Below are 14,495 nucleotides of genomic sequence, written 5' to 3' on the forward strand. Positions count from 1 at the left end.
GCTGCTTCAGTTTGCTTGGTAGCTGTGTGCAACATGCTGGCTACTTTTCCTTGGGTCACAAGATGGTACTTTCCAGGTTTCATCATATGGCCTGTGTCTGAGCTGTCCCAGACTGAACTTCCATCAGCACAGACTACACTAATTGCTTTGATCTTTTGATTAGCTAAGAGCTATATCTGGATGGGCATTTCTGATATGATATTCAAATGGTGAAATAAACGTTTACTGGAAAATGTTTAAAACGCAAGTCCATAATGCAGTAGTTCCCAAACCTGGTCTTGGAGGCACCCCAGCCAGTCAGGTTTCAGGATATCCACAATGAATATTCAATGGAGAGATCTGCATGCACTGCCTCCACTGTATGTAAATCTCTCATAGTAAACATAGTAGATGACGGCAGAAAAAGACCTGCACGGTCCATCCAGTCTGCCCAAGAAGATAAATTCATATGTGCTACTTTTTTATTTGTACTGTCCTCTTCAGTGCACAGATCGTATAAGTCTGGCCAGCCCTATCCCCGCCTCCCAACCACCAGCTCTGGCACAGACCCTATGTCTGCCCAGCACTATCCCCGCCTCCCAACTACCAGTCCCGCCTTCCACCACCAGCTCTGGCACAGACCCTATAAGTCTGCCCAGCACTATCCCCGCCTCCCAACTACCAGTCCCGCCTCCCACCACCAGCTCTGGCACAGACCATATAAGTCTGCACAGCACTATCCCTGCCTCCCACTACCGGCTCTGGCACAGACCGTATAAGTCTGCCCAGCACTATCCCCGCCGCCCAACCACCAGCCCCGGCACAGACCATATAAGTCTGCCCAGCACTAGTCCCGCGAATATTCATTATGGAAATCCTGAAAACCTGACTGGCTGGGGTGCCTCCAGGACCAGGTTTGGGAACTACTGCATTATGGACTTGCATTTTTAAACATTTTCCGGTAAATGTTTATTTCACCATTTGAATATCATATCAAAAATGCCCATCCAGATATAGCTCTTAGCTAATCAAAAGATCAAAGCAGTTAGTGTAGTCTGTGCTGATGGAAGTCCAGTCTGGGACAACTCAGACACAGGCCATAGAAAATGAAGGTTTTTCTCACTTTGTCCAAGGAACGTGTCACTGTTAAAATAGCCAAAGTTCCACACACAGAGAGGGCCCAATGTCAAGAGATCAGTCACCACACATAAGGGTAAGATGCTCCAAAAAACTTTTATCTGGACCCAACACGGTCCATGTTTCGGCTGTATCAGCCTTCCTCAGGGGTCAATCGATTGATGTTTGGCGATATATTGATTGAAGTAGCCTTTAATGGTCAATTAGTAATAATCACAAAAGCCAAGCTCACACGTTCCTGGTCAAAAGATCAAAGCAGTTAGTGTAGTCTGTGCTGATGGAAGTCCAGTCTGGGACAGTTCAGACAAAGGCCATAGAAAATGAAGGTTTTTCTCACTTTATCCAAGGAGCATGCCACTGTTAAAATAGCACCAACATTTTGCTCCTGGATGGTCAGATGTGGGTCACTGAGCAGAGGTGGGTGGACACTCCAAGAAAGAAGAGGTCAGCTGAAGATCCAATCTCTGCAGAGGACGTCTGTCTTGATGTCAGCAATCTGCAAGTACCTCCTTAATGGGCTGATGATCAGAAGCCCCGCTCTGTTCCAAACAGGGCTCTACAATGTTGGAACAGCACGGGGCTATAATGCCCCTTTGGACAAAGCTAATAGCATGCAAATTTATGTGCGCTATTACCTCTGACCATAGGGGTACTTCTGCAGGAGGACTGTGCCTGAGAAAGTGCCCAAGGCACAATCTATTACTACTACTACTACTATTTAGCATTTCTATAGTGCTACAAAGCGTACGCAGCGCTGCACAAACATAGAAGAAAGACAGTCCCTGCTCAAAGAGCTTACAATCTAATAGGCAAAAAATAAAGCAAGCAAATCAATTAATGTGTAGAGGAAAGAGGAGAGGAGGGTAGGTGGGGGCGATTGGTTACAAGTCAAAAGCAATGTTCCTCCCGCAGACATTGTTTTGACAGGTCCAGGCTGTCAAAAACCTGGATCTATCAAACAGCAGGGTTTTTGTGCTTTGGGGATGCTCCAGGTCTCTTGGGTTTGTTTTTTTTTTTTAGGGGGGGGGGAGCTTAGGTTTGACAGGTCTGGGAGAAAATCCTGGACTTGTCAAACCTCTTCAGTGGGTCTCCATCATTCCTCCCTCGCTAGCAAACCCTAATGCCAGCTCCGAACTGGCGTAATGTTTGCAGCAGTAGCAGCGCCCTTGTTTGGCACGCTCCCACTGATCATGAGAGACGAATGCAGTAGACCCTTGTTTGCATGCATTCGCATACAATTAGCGTTCACAGCCGGAAAGCGCGTTATTACATGCGCTCACCGGCTCTGATCATCGGGCGGCAGCAAACGGGCGCTAGTATGGCGCTACTGCCTCTAGCGCCCATGTTTGCTCTGATCATCAGCCCATCAGTTTGTCTTCAAAGTCTAACAAGGCAGTGCCTATGAAAGTGAAGGGTCAAGGACATACAGAAACATACAGCAGTCTGGGTCATGGCAGACACCCAGGGGCAGTGTGGGCAGATAGTATGGTGGTCTGCACTGTGGATATTTCTTCCATACTGGGTCACTTTCCATTTTGTAAGAAATCAAAAAACAAAATGTGAGAAAAAACAGAGGTAAAATCCTCTTAAAAAGACATCACCCTTCTGTAAAGGGAAAGGGAAATGGGACTTGATATACCGCCTTTCTGAGGTTTTTGCAACTACATTCGAAGCGGTTTACATATATTTAGGTACTTATTTTGTACCAGGGGCAACGGAGGGTTAAGTGACTTGTCCAGAGTCACAAGGAGCTGCAGTGGGAATCGAACTCAGTTCCCCAGGATCAAAAGTCCATTGCACTGACCACTAGGCTACTCCTCCACTCAATCCTTGCTTCTGAAAATTATGCTTCTATGAAAGGAAAAATACAATGCAGAAGTAACCACCATATTAGTTCTGGAAACAGTATCTTTGCAAAACTAATTTATGAGGGAAAAGCAATTATTTTCCCATTTCGGAAAATGTGTGTATTGCAAAAGGATACCCTTCAACTGTTCAAGGTAAGTGAACAGTGGATAGAGAACTATTTATTCAACAAAGCTCTTTTCTCTTAAAGAACGGAATCATTTTCCATTCAAAAGGCTTGGTTTGTCAAAAGCCAAGATCTTTTCTTAAAAGCCCAGCTCGCAACACATTTTCAGAGTCAAACCAACCATTGGTGGTTTAATTCCAAATCATCTGCTACAGAAAGCCTTGCTATATTTTTGAACAGAAAGATGTGTCCTGCGCATTTTTTTTGTTACATTTCTACCACCACCCTAACCACTAGGCCACTCCTCCTCCACTGTTGCTACTATTTGAGATTCTACATGGAATGTTGCTATTCCACTAGCAACATTCCATGAAGTTGGCCCTTGCAGATCACCAATGTGGCCACTCAGGACGTCAGACTCACAGAAGCAGAAGCCTGCGCAGCCTTCTACATGGAATGTTGCTAGTGGAATAGCAACATTCCATGTAGAATCTCCAATAGTATCTATTTTATTTTTGTTACATTTGTACCCTGCGCTTTCCCACTCATGGCAGGCTCAATGCGGCTTACATGGGGCAATGGAGGGTTAAGTGACTTGCCCAGAGTCACAAGGAGCTGCCTGTGCCTGAAGTGGGAATTGAACTCAGTTCCTCAGTTCCCCAGGACCAAAGTCCACCACCCTAACCACTAGGCCACTCCTATCTCAGTGTTTTACAGCTTCATAAAAGTTGAGGATCCTATCATCCCATTCACTTCAAACCATCACACTTCTTAGGCAAGGTGCCTTGCATACCAAACCTGCCCCTTCCTGCACAACTGTATTCCTTGTTACTAAATTAGGAAGCCAAAGACTGTGCCGTCTGTGCCAATACTGAAGCAGAAAAAGGTTCTGCGCCATCTATTTGAATTTTGTTTTCAAAGCCAAGGTCATTAAAAGATATTTAACTTTTAAGTAGAGGCACCCTAACAATTTGACCTAATAAGAGATTACAAAAACTAAATTTACTAAAATGAAAAGGCTTGGAAAACAACCAGATCGGCAACAAAAGATCCATTTAATATATAAAGCACAATACCACTGACGAATTTCACAATACATTATAAGTGGTTTGCAAGTTTAAGGCCAAGTTCTTCTACTTTGTTCTTCTGAAAGCACAAGATACTTTTGTCTTAAAAAATGAATGTGTCATCTTATCACTCATCCAGACTGTCCAGTTATTCTGGTCTACACTACCAATGATATATCCCAGTTACCAGCTGTAGGTACTTGACTGCTTGAACTTTTCCATTTATTAACTGACTAGCCGTTGAGCCCGTTAAAACGGGCTATTGGGTCGGCGCTGCCCCCTCCCCCTCCCGAGTCGCCGCCGCCGGCCCGTCTCTTCGCTATTCAACTTACATCTCCGGAGCAGGCAGATCAGCTGAGCTCCCGTCGGCCTTCCTTCTCTGCCTGTGTCCCGCCCTCGTGTGACGTAACGTCGGCGAGGGCGGGACAAAGGCAGGGAAGGAAGGCCAACGGCAGCTCAGCTGATCTGCCTGCTCCGGAGATGTAAGTTGAATAGCGAAGAGACGGGCCGGGTGGAGGGGTGGCGGCGGCGGCGACTCCGGGGGGGGGTGGGGGTAGCGGTGGCGACCTCGGCGGTTCCCTCCCCTTCGCCCAGTTTCCCTCTCTGTCCCCCCCCCCCCCCCCGTCATTACGTATTGACGCGGGGCCGGGACAGAGAGGGAAGTCTACTGCGCATTTGCGAGTGAGTACGGTCACTCGCCGTTTATATGTTTGATATACTGCCCTTTTCTAAAACATCATGGCAGTTAATAATTGCATGTACTAGCAATCCTCTCAAGGACAATTCACTTAAAAAAAAAAAAAAAGAGCAAGAAAAATAAAGCATAAAAATTCTAAGAACACTTTAAAAAATAACTGGGCTTTCATGCCCTTCCCTATAAAGGCTCCTCTAACCTTAGGTCTAGGGACGAGTCCCAAAAACATCACGTCTGAAAGGAAAAAGATTGACAATGCACATTAAGTTGTATATTTGCAAAAAGGAAAGGAAAGGGGATGGGATTTGATGTACCACCTTTCTATGGTTACAATCAAAGCTCTTTACATATTATGTGCAGGTACTTATTTTGTAATTGGGGCAAGGGAAGGTTAAGTGACTTGCCCAGTCACAATGAGCTGTAAAACTTAATCCTTAATTAACTGGCAGTCAATGACATTTAAAAAAATTTTTTAAAGCAATTTACAGAATAATTCCAAGAATAATCTTGATACAGAAAAGATGGATAATATTGAAACTTCATATTATTATATGGAAAATAAGATAAGCAAAATATTATATTATCCAATCTCTAGTCCACAACTGAACAAGGAGAACAAGGCACAATTCCAAGGGAAAATCATATCACTAATTGAAATTAGATATAAGAAGAGAATAACTTGGACGTAAACTTAAATTAGATTACGGAGTAGATGAAATTGCTACTGTTGGCTGCGAAATTGGAGTTACAACAGTCTTGGATTCCAAAAATGAACTTAAATGTATAGGATCATAAAAAACATACATCACTGAATTCAAATTCAATACACACTTGCAAGGAAAATTCAACCTAAAACCCGTGGGCGGAGTTTAAGGAAAAGTTGGCGCCTCTTTTGGGTTGCTCTAGATACATCTGGATATACTCTGATCTTACAATTCATAAAGAGTTCGTCTCTATGACGAAAACATTGCTTCAATATCCAGTCTCTATCGGGTTGTTGTACCAAGGTCACAATCAATGCTGTAGGTTTTAAACCCAGGGTATCATCTTCAAGTGTTTGTATAAGGTTTAAATTGTCAAAAGGAACTTCAGCTCCTTCAACTACAGGTTGATCAGTTATCTTCTTATTATAAGGTAATAGGTAATAAAGTTTAGAGACCATAGGATAAGTTTGCTCCGGAATACTTTTTAAAGGTTATAAGAGGAGCAATAGAAGGCAGTTTAGGAAAATCAGCCAATGAAACTTACATAATACTGATCATCTTTCTAAGGTTTTATTTATTTATTTGTTGCATTTGTATCCCACATTTTCCCACCTTTTTGCAGGCTCAATGTGGCTTACATAGTACTGTAATGATGATCACCATTTCCAGCATCAGAAATACAAAAACAGTTTAACAATAAAGTTCTTAAATGTTGAAGTAGGTTGTAAAGAACATTGGATAGACAACTCAATTCAAGCATAAGAGGTAGGGGGGTGATGTGTTAAAGTTCATTGGTGAGAATCTAGTCCTAACCCCTTAATTCTGTAATAGTGTGAGTACATTTTTGCACGTACCCCTGAATTCTATAAAAGTTGCTAAAAAAAACTGCGTGTGCAAATTTGGGTGCACGCCCAATCTATGCACACAACTTACCTGAATAATGAGCCAATTAGCAGTGATAATTGAGATCGTAACAAGCAAATTATTGGTGCCACTTTGATGTAATTAAATTTTAAGGGTGGGTCCAAAAAGGGAGATGGCCATGGGAGGGTCATGGGCGGATTGAGGGAGTTCCCACAATTTATGTGCATTGTTATAGAATAAAGAGGATCCATGCCTAATTTAGGGGTGGGGATTTAAACCAAGGTTTCATTGGTGTAAATGGTCAAGCATAAATGTAGTCACAGCTCCCTGCACTAAGTGCTGTTCTATAAACGGTAGCTAAATTGAAGCGCCATTTATAGAATAGTGCTAAGAGCTATGTTTTTGGTTCTCTCAATATCTGAACTTTAACAAGATGGTCCCTATGAAAGCAAAGGGCAATGGAAGTATAGAAGACACAGAAGACACCCAGGCAAAGTATGCAGACAGGAGGAGGGTCTACAGTGTGAATGTTTTTCCATAATGGATGCAGCAGTCTGCTCCACTCTTCTTGTAATAAAATAAATGGCAAAAAAACAATGTCAGCATGTTTCCTTGCAGAGAAACACGGTCTCAGATAAAACATGGCTCAAAGAAGGCTTTCCTTGCAGTGTGTGAAGTCAGAAACAGGAAGAAAAGTTGCACGCTTGCCGGGGTTGGGGGGGGGGGGGGGGTCTGTTGGACATTCCAAATGGTCGGATTAGTGAAGGTCGGATAATTGAGACTACTGTAATTCACAAATCTGTAGAACAATATTCAAGAACTAGTAAAAAAGGCCCGTTTCTGACACAAATGAAACGGGCGCTAGCAAGGTTTTCCTCGGAGTGTGTATGTTTGGGAGAGTGCATGTGAGAGTGACTGTTTGAGAGTCAGAGTGAAAGTGTGAGTGTGTGAGAGAGAGAGTGAGTCTGGGTGTGAGTGTGTTTGTGAGAATGAGAGTGTGTGCAAGTGTGTATGTGAGACACAGTGTGAGAGAGAGTGTGTGTGTGTGGGCGAGAGAGAGAGTGTGTGTGAGACGCAGATTCTCTGTTTGAGTGAGTGTATGAGACCAAGCGAGTGTGTGAGTGACTGTGTGGCACATAGAGAGTGAATGTGATACAGTGTGAGACAGAGTGTGTGAGAGTGAGAGTTAGAACAACATTGCATATCAGAGAGAGAGTGTGAGCCGTGCCCTCCCAATCCATGGCCATCTGTCCCCTGCCCCCTCCATTCATCCTTTTCCAGCAATTCCCCTCTCTCTCTGAGCCCTGCCCTCCCAATCAATGCCCATCCATGCTCCTCTGTCCCCTGCCCCCTCCATTCATCCCTTTCCAGCAATTCCCCTCTCTCCCTGAGCCCTGCCCTCCCAATCCATGGCCATCCATGTTTCTCTGTCACCTGCCCCCTCCATTCATCCCTATCCAGCATTTTCCCTCTCTGCCTGAGGCCTGCCCTGCAATCCATATCCATCCATGCCCATCTGTCCCCTCCATTCATCCCTATCCAGCATTTCCCCTCTCCCTGAGTCCTGCCCTTCCAATCCATGCCCATCCATGCTCCTCTGTCACCTGGCCCCTCCATTCATCCCTATGCAGCATTTCCCCTCTCTGCCTGAGGCCTGCCCTGCAATCCATATCCATCCATGGCCATCTGTCCCCTCCATTCATCCCTATTCAGCATTTCCCCTCTCCCCGAGTCCTGCCCTTCCAATCCATGGCCATCCATGTTTCTCTGTTACCTGCCCCCTCCATTCATCCCTATCCAGCATTTCCCCTCTCTGCCTGAGGCCTGCCCTGCAATCCATATCCATCCATGCCCATCTGTCCCCTCCATTCATCCCTATCCAGCATTTCCCCTCTCCCTGAGTCCTGCCCTTCCAATCCATGCCCATCCATGCTCCTCTGTCACCTGGCCCCTCCATTCATCCCTATGCAGCATTTCCCCTCTCTGCCTGAGGCCTGCCCTGCAATCCATATCCATCCATGGCCATCTGTCCCCTCCATTCATCCCTATTCAGCATTTCCCCTCTCCCCGAGTCCTGCCCTTCCAATCCATGGCCATCCATGTTTCTCTGTTACCTGCCCCCTCCATTCATCCCTATCCAGCAATTCCCCTCTCTCCCTGAGTCCTGCCCTCCTAATCCATGCCCATCCATGGTCCTCTGTCCCCTGCCCCCTCCATTCATCCCTTTCCAGCAATTGCCCTCTCTCCCTGAGCCCTGCCCTCCCAATCCATGCCCATCCATGCTCCTCTGTCCCCTGCCGCCTCCATTCATCCTTTTCCAGCAAGTCCCCTCTCTCCCTTCCATGACCCCCCCCTCGCATCCATGCTCCTCTCTCTCCCATGTCCCAGCCTGTCCCGCCCTCTTCTTCCCCCCCCCCCTCGCATCCATGCATCGTTTTTTTTTTTTTTTTCTTCTTTTTCAATTTACCTCCGTGGCGTTTCCGGCAACGAAGCGTCAGGGAAGGAGGCGGCGCTCCCGACGTCTAGCTTTCCCTTCTCTGTGTTCCGCCTTAAAAAGAAGGCGGAACACAGCGAAGAGAAGGCTAGACGTCGGGAGCGCCGCCTCCTTCCCTGACGTTTCGCTTCCCGATTTGTTTGTTTTGTCGCGAGGGCGGGGCAGAGACGGCTGGCTGGCTTGAAGGCTTCACACCACGAATCCACGAACCCTACAGCCTCAGTGACGTCAGATGGCTTCACAGAACGTTGTCCTCAGAACGTTGAGGGTGCGTTTTATTATATTAGATGTTTCATGGAGGTTTCCGCAAGATAACCATTTCCCTTCACTGTGCACAACTAGGTCACCATATTCTGTCATGTACTTCCAGCAATCCAGTGAACTACTGGCTATTCTGCGCTCTTGAACTCAATGTTCAACACCTTTACAACCAACTCCCTGACACTTCACTATTTTTTTTTCACTTTATCATCATTTATTTTTTTGGTAAATAAAACAATGAAACCCAGTAAATTTGGGTATTTCCTCGTTTCTTATCAGGGCAAACAATACATTCCCCTTCTCTCAATATTCAGTACATCACCTGTACACACTGAAGTTAGTTTAGCCAGATCATTCTGTCTGTCAGGTATCGGCCCTAGATCATCACAGCTGGATTCACCATCTAAACGTCACTCGACACATCCACACACATGCAGCCATTTAAGTTTAGGTTTTTTTTATAACTTTTATTTCCTAATAAGAGATCCTCTGTGTTCATCCCACGCCTTTATGAACTCTGTCACCATTTGAGTCTCTACCACCTCCTTAATGGAAGACTTTCTGCATCTGTGCTGTTAAAGTGAGGAGGAGGAGGAGGAGGAGGAGAAGACAGCACTCAAAGAACTTGGTAGGTGAGAGGTTGGCGCAAGTGCAGCGTACACTTCCACTGGAACCCGCAGGAACTGTTTCCATCCCCACAGGAATCCCACAAACCCCGTTCAGATCTAGTTCAAAGCAGCTTTGTGTGCTGGATGTCACTAAATGCAGCTGTCACAGTACTAAAAATTTTTCTAAAATGTCTTAATATCAGTTTTATATTTTCAGTTCGCTCATGAGGGAAGGTGACTACCCCAAAAGCCGTAAACTCACAAAACTCCCCCAAAAATAAGCTATAAAAAATGCTGATAGGGTAATCCAAGCTAGGGTTTAGCTATAGCTCCAGTGGACATAAGGGTGGAGACATCTTATCTAGGTTTGAGAGGTTTTAATGGTGATGTAACAAGCAGCTGGAAACTGCTAGGTTGTCAATATGGTTCACTGTTTATGTATAACCTTTGTATATTATATGTAATAACTGTGTTACCCATCTGAAGAAGTTATGAAGTTTATAAATGCCAATACTAGAATAAATCAAATCCTTACCTCTATTTGCCCTGTGTTGGGACAATAAATAAGAAGCTAACCACTTACCACTTGTCTGCCAATATTCATTCCTAGATTAAAGACGATAGAAAAATTAATATGCAGACTACACAGTCATCTGCTTACCTGGAGGAAGAAATTTCAGTTGGTTGTTTGCCATTCGAAGATGACGTAGAGATTTTAACCGACCAATCTCAGGACAGACTATTTCCAGAGCATTGTCACTCAGATCTAGAGACTGCAGTTTGACCAAGGACCCAATGGCTTAAAGGGTAATAAACAGAGGCACGTGATCCTTGAGTAATATTTAAATCTTTAGATAACAAATCTCATCATATGCAGCACCTCTGTCAGAAAACTAAACGCTTCAGAATGCGACAAGGCTACACGTCAAACCAGAGATTCTATTTTTGGTGCCTAGATTTGTGTGCGCTTCCAAGATGCGAGTGCTAATTAACTGGCTAAGGAGCCAATTAACATCAATTGCTAACTGGTGCTAATGATAATTACTGTTAATTGGCACCCATTCAAATCTGCATCTGGCTGCACACTATTTTATAAGGCATGGCGTCCAACAGCGTGTAAGTCAAGTGGGGCGTAGCTATGGGAGGGGCACATTCTTACAGAATACCTGCATCAGTGCACCTAACTTGGATCCCAGCATTAAAACTAGGTTTCAGCAGTAGCAACAACAAGAATAAAAGATCTACTGCACCATACACTGGTGCATAAAGGAAATACAGGAATGTGGAAAATGCTATCTCAAAAATTAACAAAATTAGGAGGGAAAAGACCTCATAAAGACCGTTGCCAACAATATTAAGGCTCCCAAGTAAATGAGGCCACTGGGCAATGTGAACGGTCAAAAAGTAATCATGGGTCTAAAAACCTCCCCCAATAGTCTGATAGCTCCAACAAAGACACAAATAAAATTTTACGTCTATGGAACTACCAACGATAAATATATCAAAAAAGCACTTAGCTCTGGACGCTGAATTCTAGGAGTAACCACAGATCGAAACCTCACTCTCGATGCTCAAGTGAAAAACACGACGAAAAAGATGTTCTATTCCATGTGGAAACTCAAAAGAGTAAAACCTTTCTTCCCGAGATACATATTCCGCACTCTGCTACAGTCAATGGTGATAAGTCATCTCGACTACTGCAATGCACTGTACGCAAGCTGTAAAGAGCAGAACATCAAAAAACTCCAAACTGCCCAGAATACTGCGGCCAGACTCATATTTGGAAAAACCAAATATGAAAGCGCAAAACCCTTAAAAGAGAAACTCCATTGGCTCCCACTTAAGGAACGTATTGCATTCAAGATCTGCACAATGGTACACAAAATCATTCACACAGACGCCCCAATCTACATGTTAAACCTTGTGGACTTACCTCCCAGAAACGCCTCAAATTCATCCCGCAAATTTCTCGACCTGCACTTCCCCAACTGCAAAGGACTAAAATACAAGACAATGCATAATACCACCTTCTCCTACATGAGCATGAAGTTATGGAACGCACTACCTAGAGACCTGCAAACAATCAACGAAACAACGATCTTTCGCAAATCCCTCAAGACATATTTCTTCAACAAAGCCTACAATGAAAACCCAGAACCTTACTAATCCACCTCTGAAAACCCATCGTCTAATATACCTATTAAATTCCTTCCTTCTTCTCTCTACTTCTTCCCTTAATTAATCTCTGCACAACAATAATTGTACCTGACATCCAGGATTAACTGTATGTAACAAAATTATGTAAGCCACTTTGAGCCTGCAAATAGGTGGGATAAGGTGGGATACAAATGCAATAAATATATATAAATAAATAAATAATGACACCATCCAATCCTCAAACGATTAAATATTGTCCGCTCTCATTGTAGAATTCTAAATACTTTTCAGCAAATTGGCTAAGGTCCCGACGGGGACCCATTTCGCAGGTAGCTTCTTCTGGAGACCGTGCCAAAATATAACATGATAGTATCATCAAGATGTAATGATTTATGTATTCCTGTATTTCCCTTTATGCACCAGTGTATTTATTTGAGTCGTGACAGCTTGATGATGCTATCACGTGATATTTTGGCAAGGTCTCCAGAAGAAGCTACCTGCAAAACGGGTCCCCATCGGGACCTTAGCCAATTTGCTGAAAAGTATTTACTATTCTACATAATATTTAATCGTTTGAGGACTGGATGGTGTCATTATCTTTACTCACAGTGAATTCAGCGTCCGAAGCTAAGTGCTTTTTTGATATATTTATCGTTGGTGGTTCCATAGATGTAAAATAAAAGTTGTGTCTTTGTTGGAGCTATCAGACTATTGGGGGAGGTTTTTAGACCCATGATTACTTTTTGACCGTTCACATTGCCCAGTGGCCTCATTTACTTGGGAGCCTTAATATCGTTGGCAACGGTCTTTATGAGGTCTTTTCCTCCCTAATTTTGATAATTTTGTTAATTCTTGACAGCAAATTGTTTTGATATTTTGCACATTCCTGTATTCCCCTTTATGCAGCAGTGTATTTATTTGAGTTATTCAGCAGGAGTAAGCCTGATGCCAAAGGTTAAGCAGGGGAATTGGCATTAAGTATGATTCTATAAAGGGGATGCGTCCTTAGCCCCATTTTTTTCCGGCATCAATTTTTAAGTGTGTTTTATAGAATTGCTCCCCCAAGTGCCTTCAGATTATAAAGAAGTTTGTGTAACTGTTTACAACTATACAAAATCACAGCATGTTATTTCACTTACAAAATGTGTACCTTGAGAATCTATTTATCATACACATCTTGATTTGCCAAAACTAAAATGTGAATGTTATAAAGAATATTAATTGAAAAATCAGGTCTAGAATTTTATTTACCATTCACCACCACAAAGTTTGACTCATTCAATTGAAGAAACCTATGTTCAAACAAGGTTTTAAATGTAGTATTTTTAACAAACTGGGGCTGCTTTGTTCCTGTCTGTAGGAGATGGCATCTGTACTGAGAAAAAAGGGTTAGCAGCCTCCATTCATTCTCCTTGTACTTGATTTCTGGTCCTAAACTTATTTGAAGAGTTGGATATTCAAATTTTAGGTATGACTGGTATGAGTAGCCAGGGAGAATAGAACTTGTTATCAGCATTGAGGATGTCGAAGAAAGGGGGTGGGTTGGCCCTGCTCTTCTCAGAAGAATGTACAATACAAGAAATTCTAACTTCCTTCTGTTACATCCCTCACCTGAGTTGAGGTCTGCGCGGCCGATTCGCCGCCGAGCCTCGCCCTGGCAGCGGCAGTCTTGTGGGGTCTGGTGCTGATGGCTGGCTATGTCGCTCCGACCGTGGGCGCGGCTCCAGCTGATTGATTGGATGGCCATCGTGCGTTGGCCGGTCAGGCCGGCCATGCGGTCTGGCGGCGTTCCGGAAGCCACGCCGGTTTCCGGTGCAGGTTGCTCGCATTGCCTAGTTGCACAGGATTGGGCGCTTTTCCCGAAGTTCCACCTTTTTCCCTTGCAGGCACCAATCTGGAGCATTCTCTGCAGCTGCCCGTGGTTACTGCTGATGCAGGGACTACTTAAGACCGGCAGTTCCCTGCACACCTTGCTTCGGCTTCTATGCTTATAGAGGTTTGGTGCTCATCCCGTGCGCTTCATTGCTTTTCCTGTCAGCTATTACTTGACCGTTGGATTGGACCCGATTTCCCGTGGATTGCTGCCTGCCCTGACCTTTTGGACTGTACCTGATTTCCCGTGGATTGCTGCCTGCCCTGACCTTTTGGACTGTACCTGATTACCCGTGGATTGCTGCCTGCCCTGATCTTTTGGATTGTTCCTGATTACCCATAGCGTTGCTGCCTGCTTTGCTCTCTGGACTGTACCGGTTCACTCTCAGAGTTACGCCCGCCTTTCCACATAGTCTGGTCTGGGCGGCACAACCCCGTCCGGATCCCAAAGTCCTGGTGGCCACTTGCACCTGGGGGCTCAACTCCTGGGGAACGGTGGCCGCTTCCCAGGTGAAGCTAGGGGTTGTCCGGCTGCCTGATCGAGTGCGGCGTGGCTCTTACCCACCGTGCTCAGTCGGAGCACGTGCTCACTGCTCAAGTCACAACAGGATCATAACACCTTCTTCCCCTACAAAGAGGTTTTAATTGAGGAGTAGCCTAGTGGTTAGTGTAGCAGACTTTGATCC

General features: G+C 44.5%; 1 protein-coding gene across 1 annotated transcript in view; it reads right to left on the minus strand.

Moving 5' to 3' along the window:
- Positions 1 to 14,495, minus strand: part of LOC115458803 (leucine-rich repeat-containing protein 28) — a gene marked incomplete at its 3' end in the record, with an annotated part of 85,882 nt that overhangs the window by 24,943 nt on the left and 46,444 nt on the right. The window contains exon 5 of the mRNA XM_030188615.1: positions 10,442 to 10,579. Coding sequence (XP_030044475.1) covers positions 10,442 to 10,579 — 138 coding nt within the window. The remainder of the gene's footprint in view (positions 1 to 10,441; positions 10,580 to 14,495) is intronic.

Source organism: Microcaecilia unicolor, unplaced genomic scaffold (assembly GCF_901765095.1).
Source record: "Microcaecilia unicolor unplaced genomic scaffold, aMicUni1.1, whole genome shotgun sequence".
Classification (NCBI taxonomy): domain Eukaryota; kingdom Metazoa; phylum Chordata; class Amphibia; order Gymnophiona; family Siphonopidae; genus Microcaecilia; species Microcaecilia unicolor.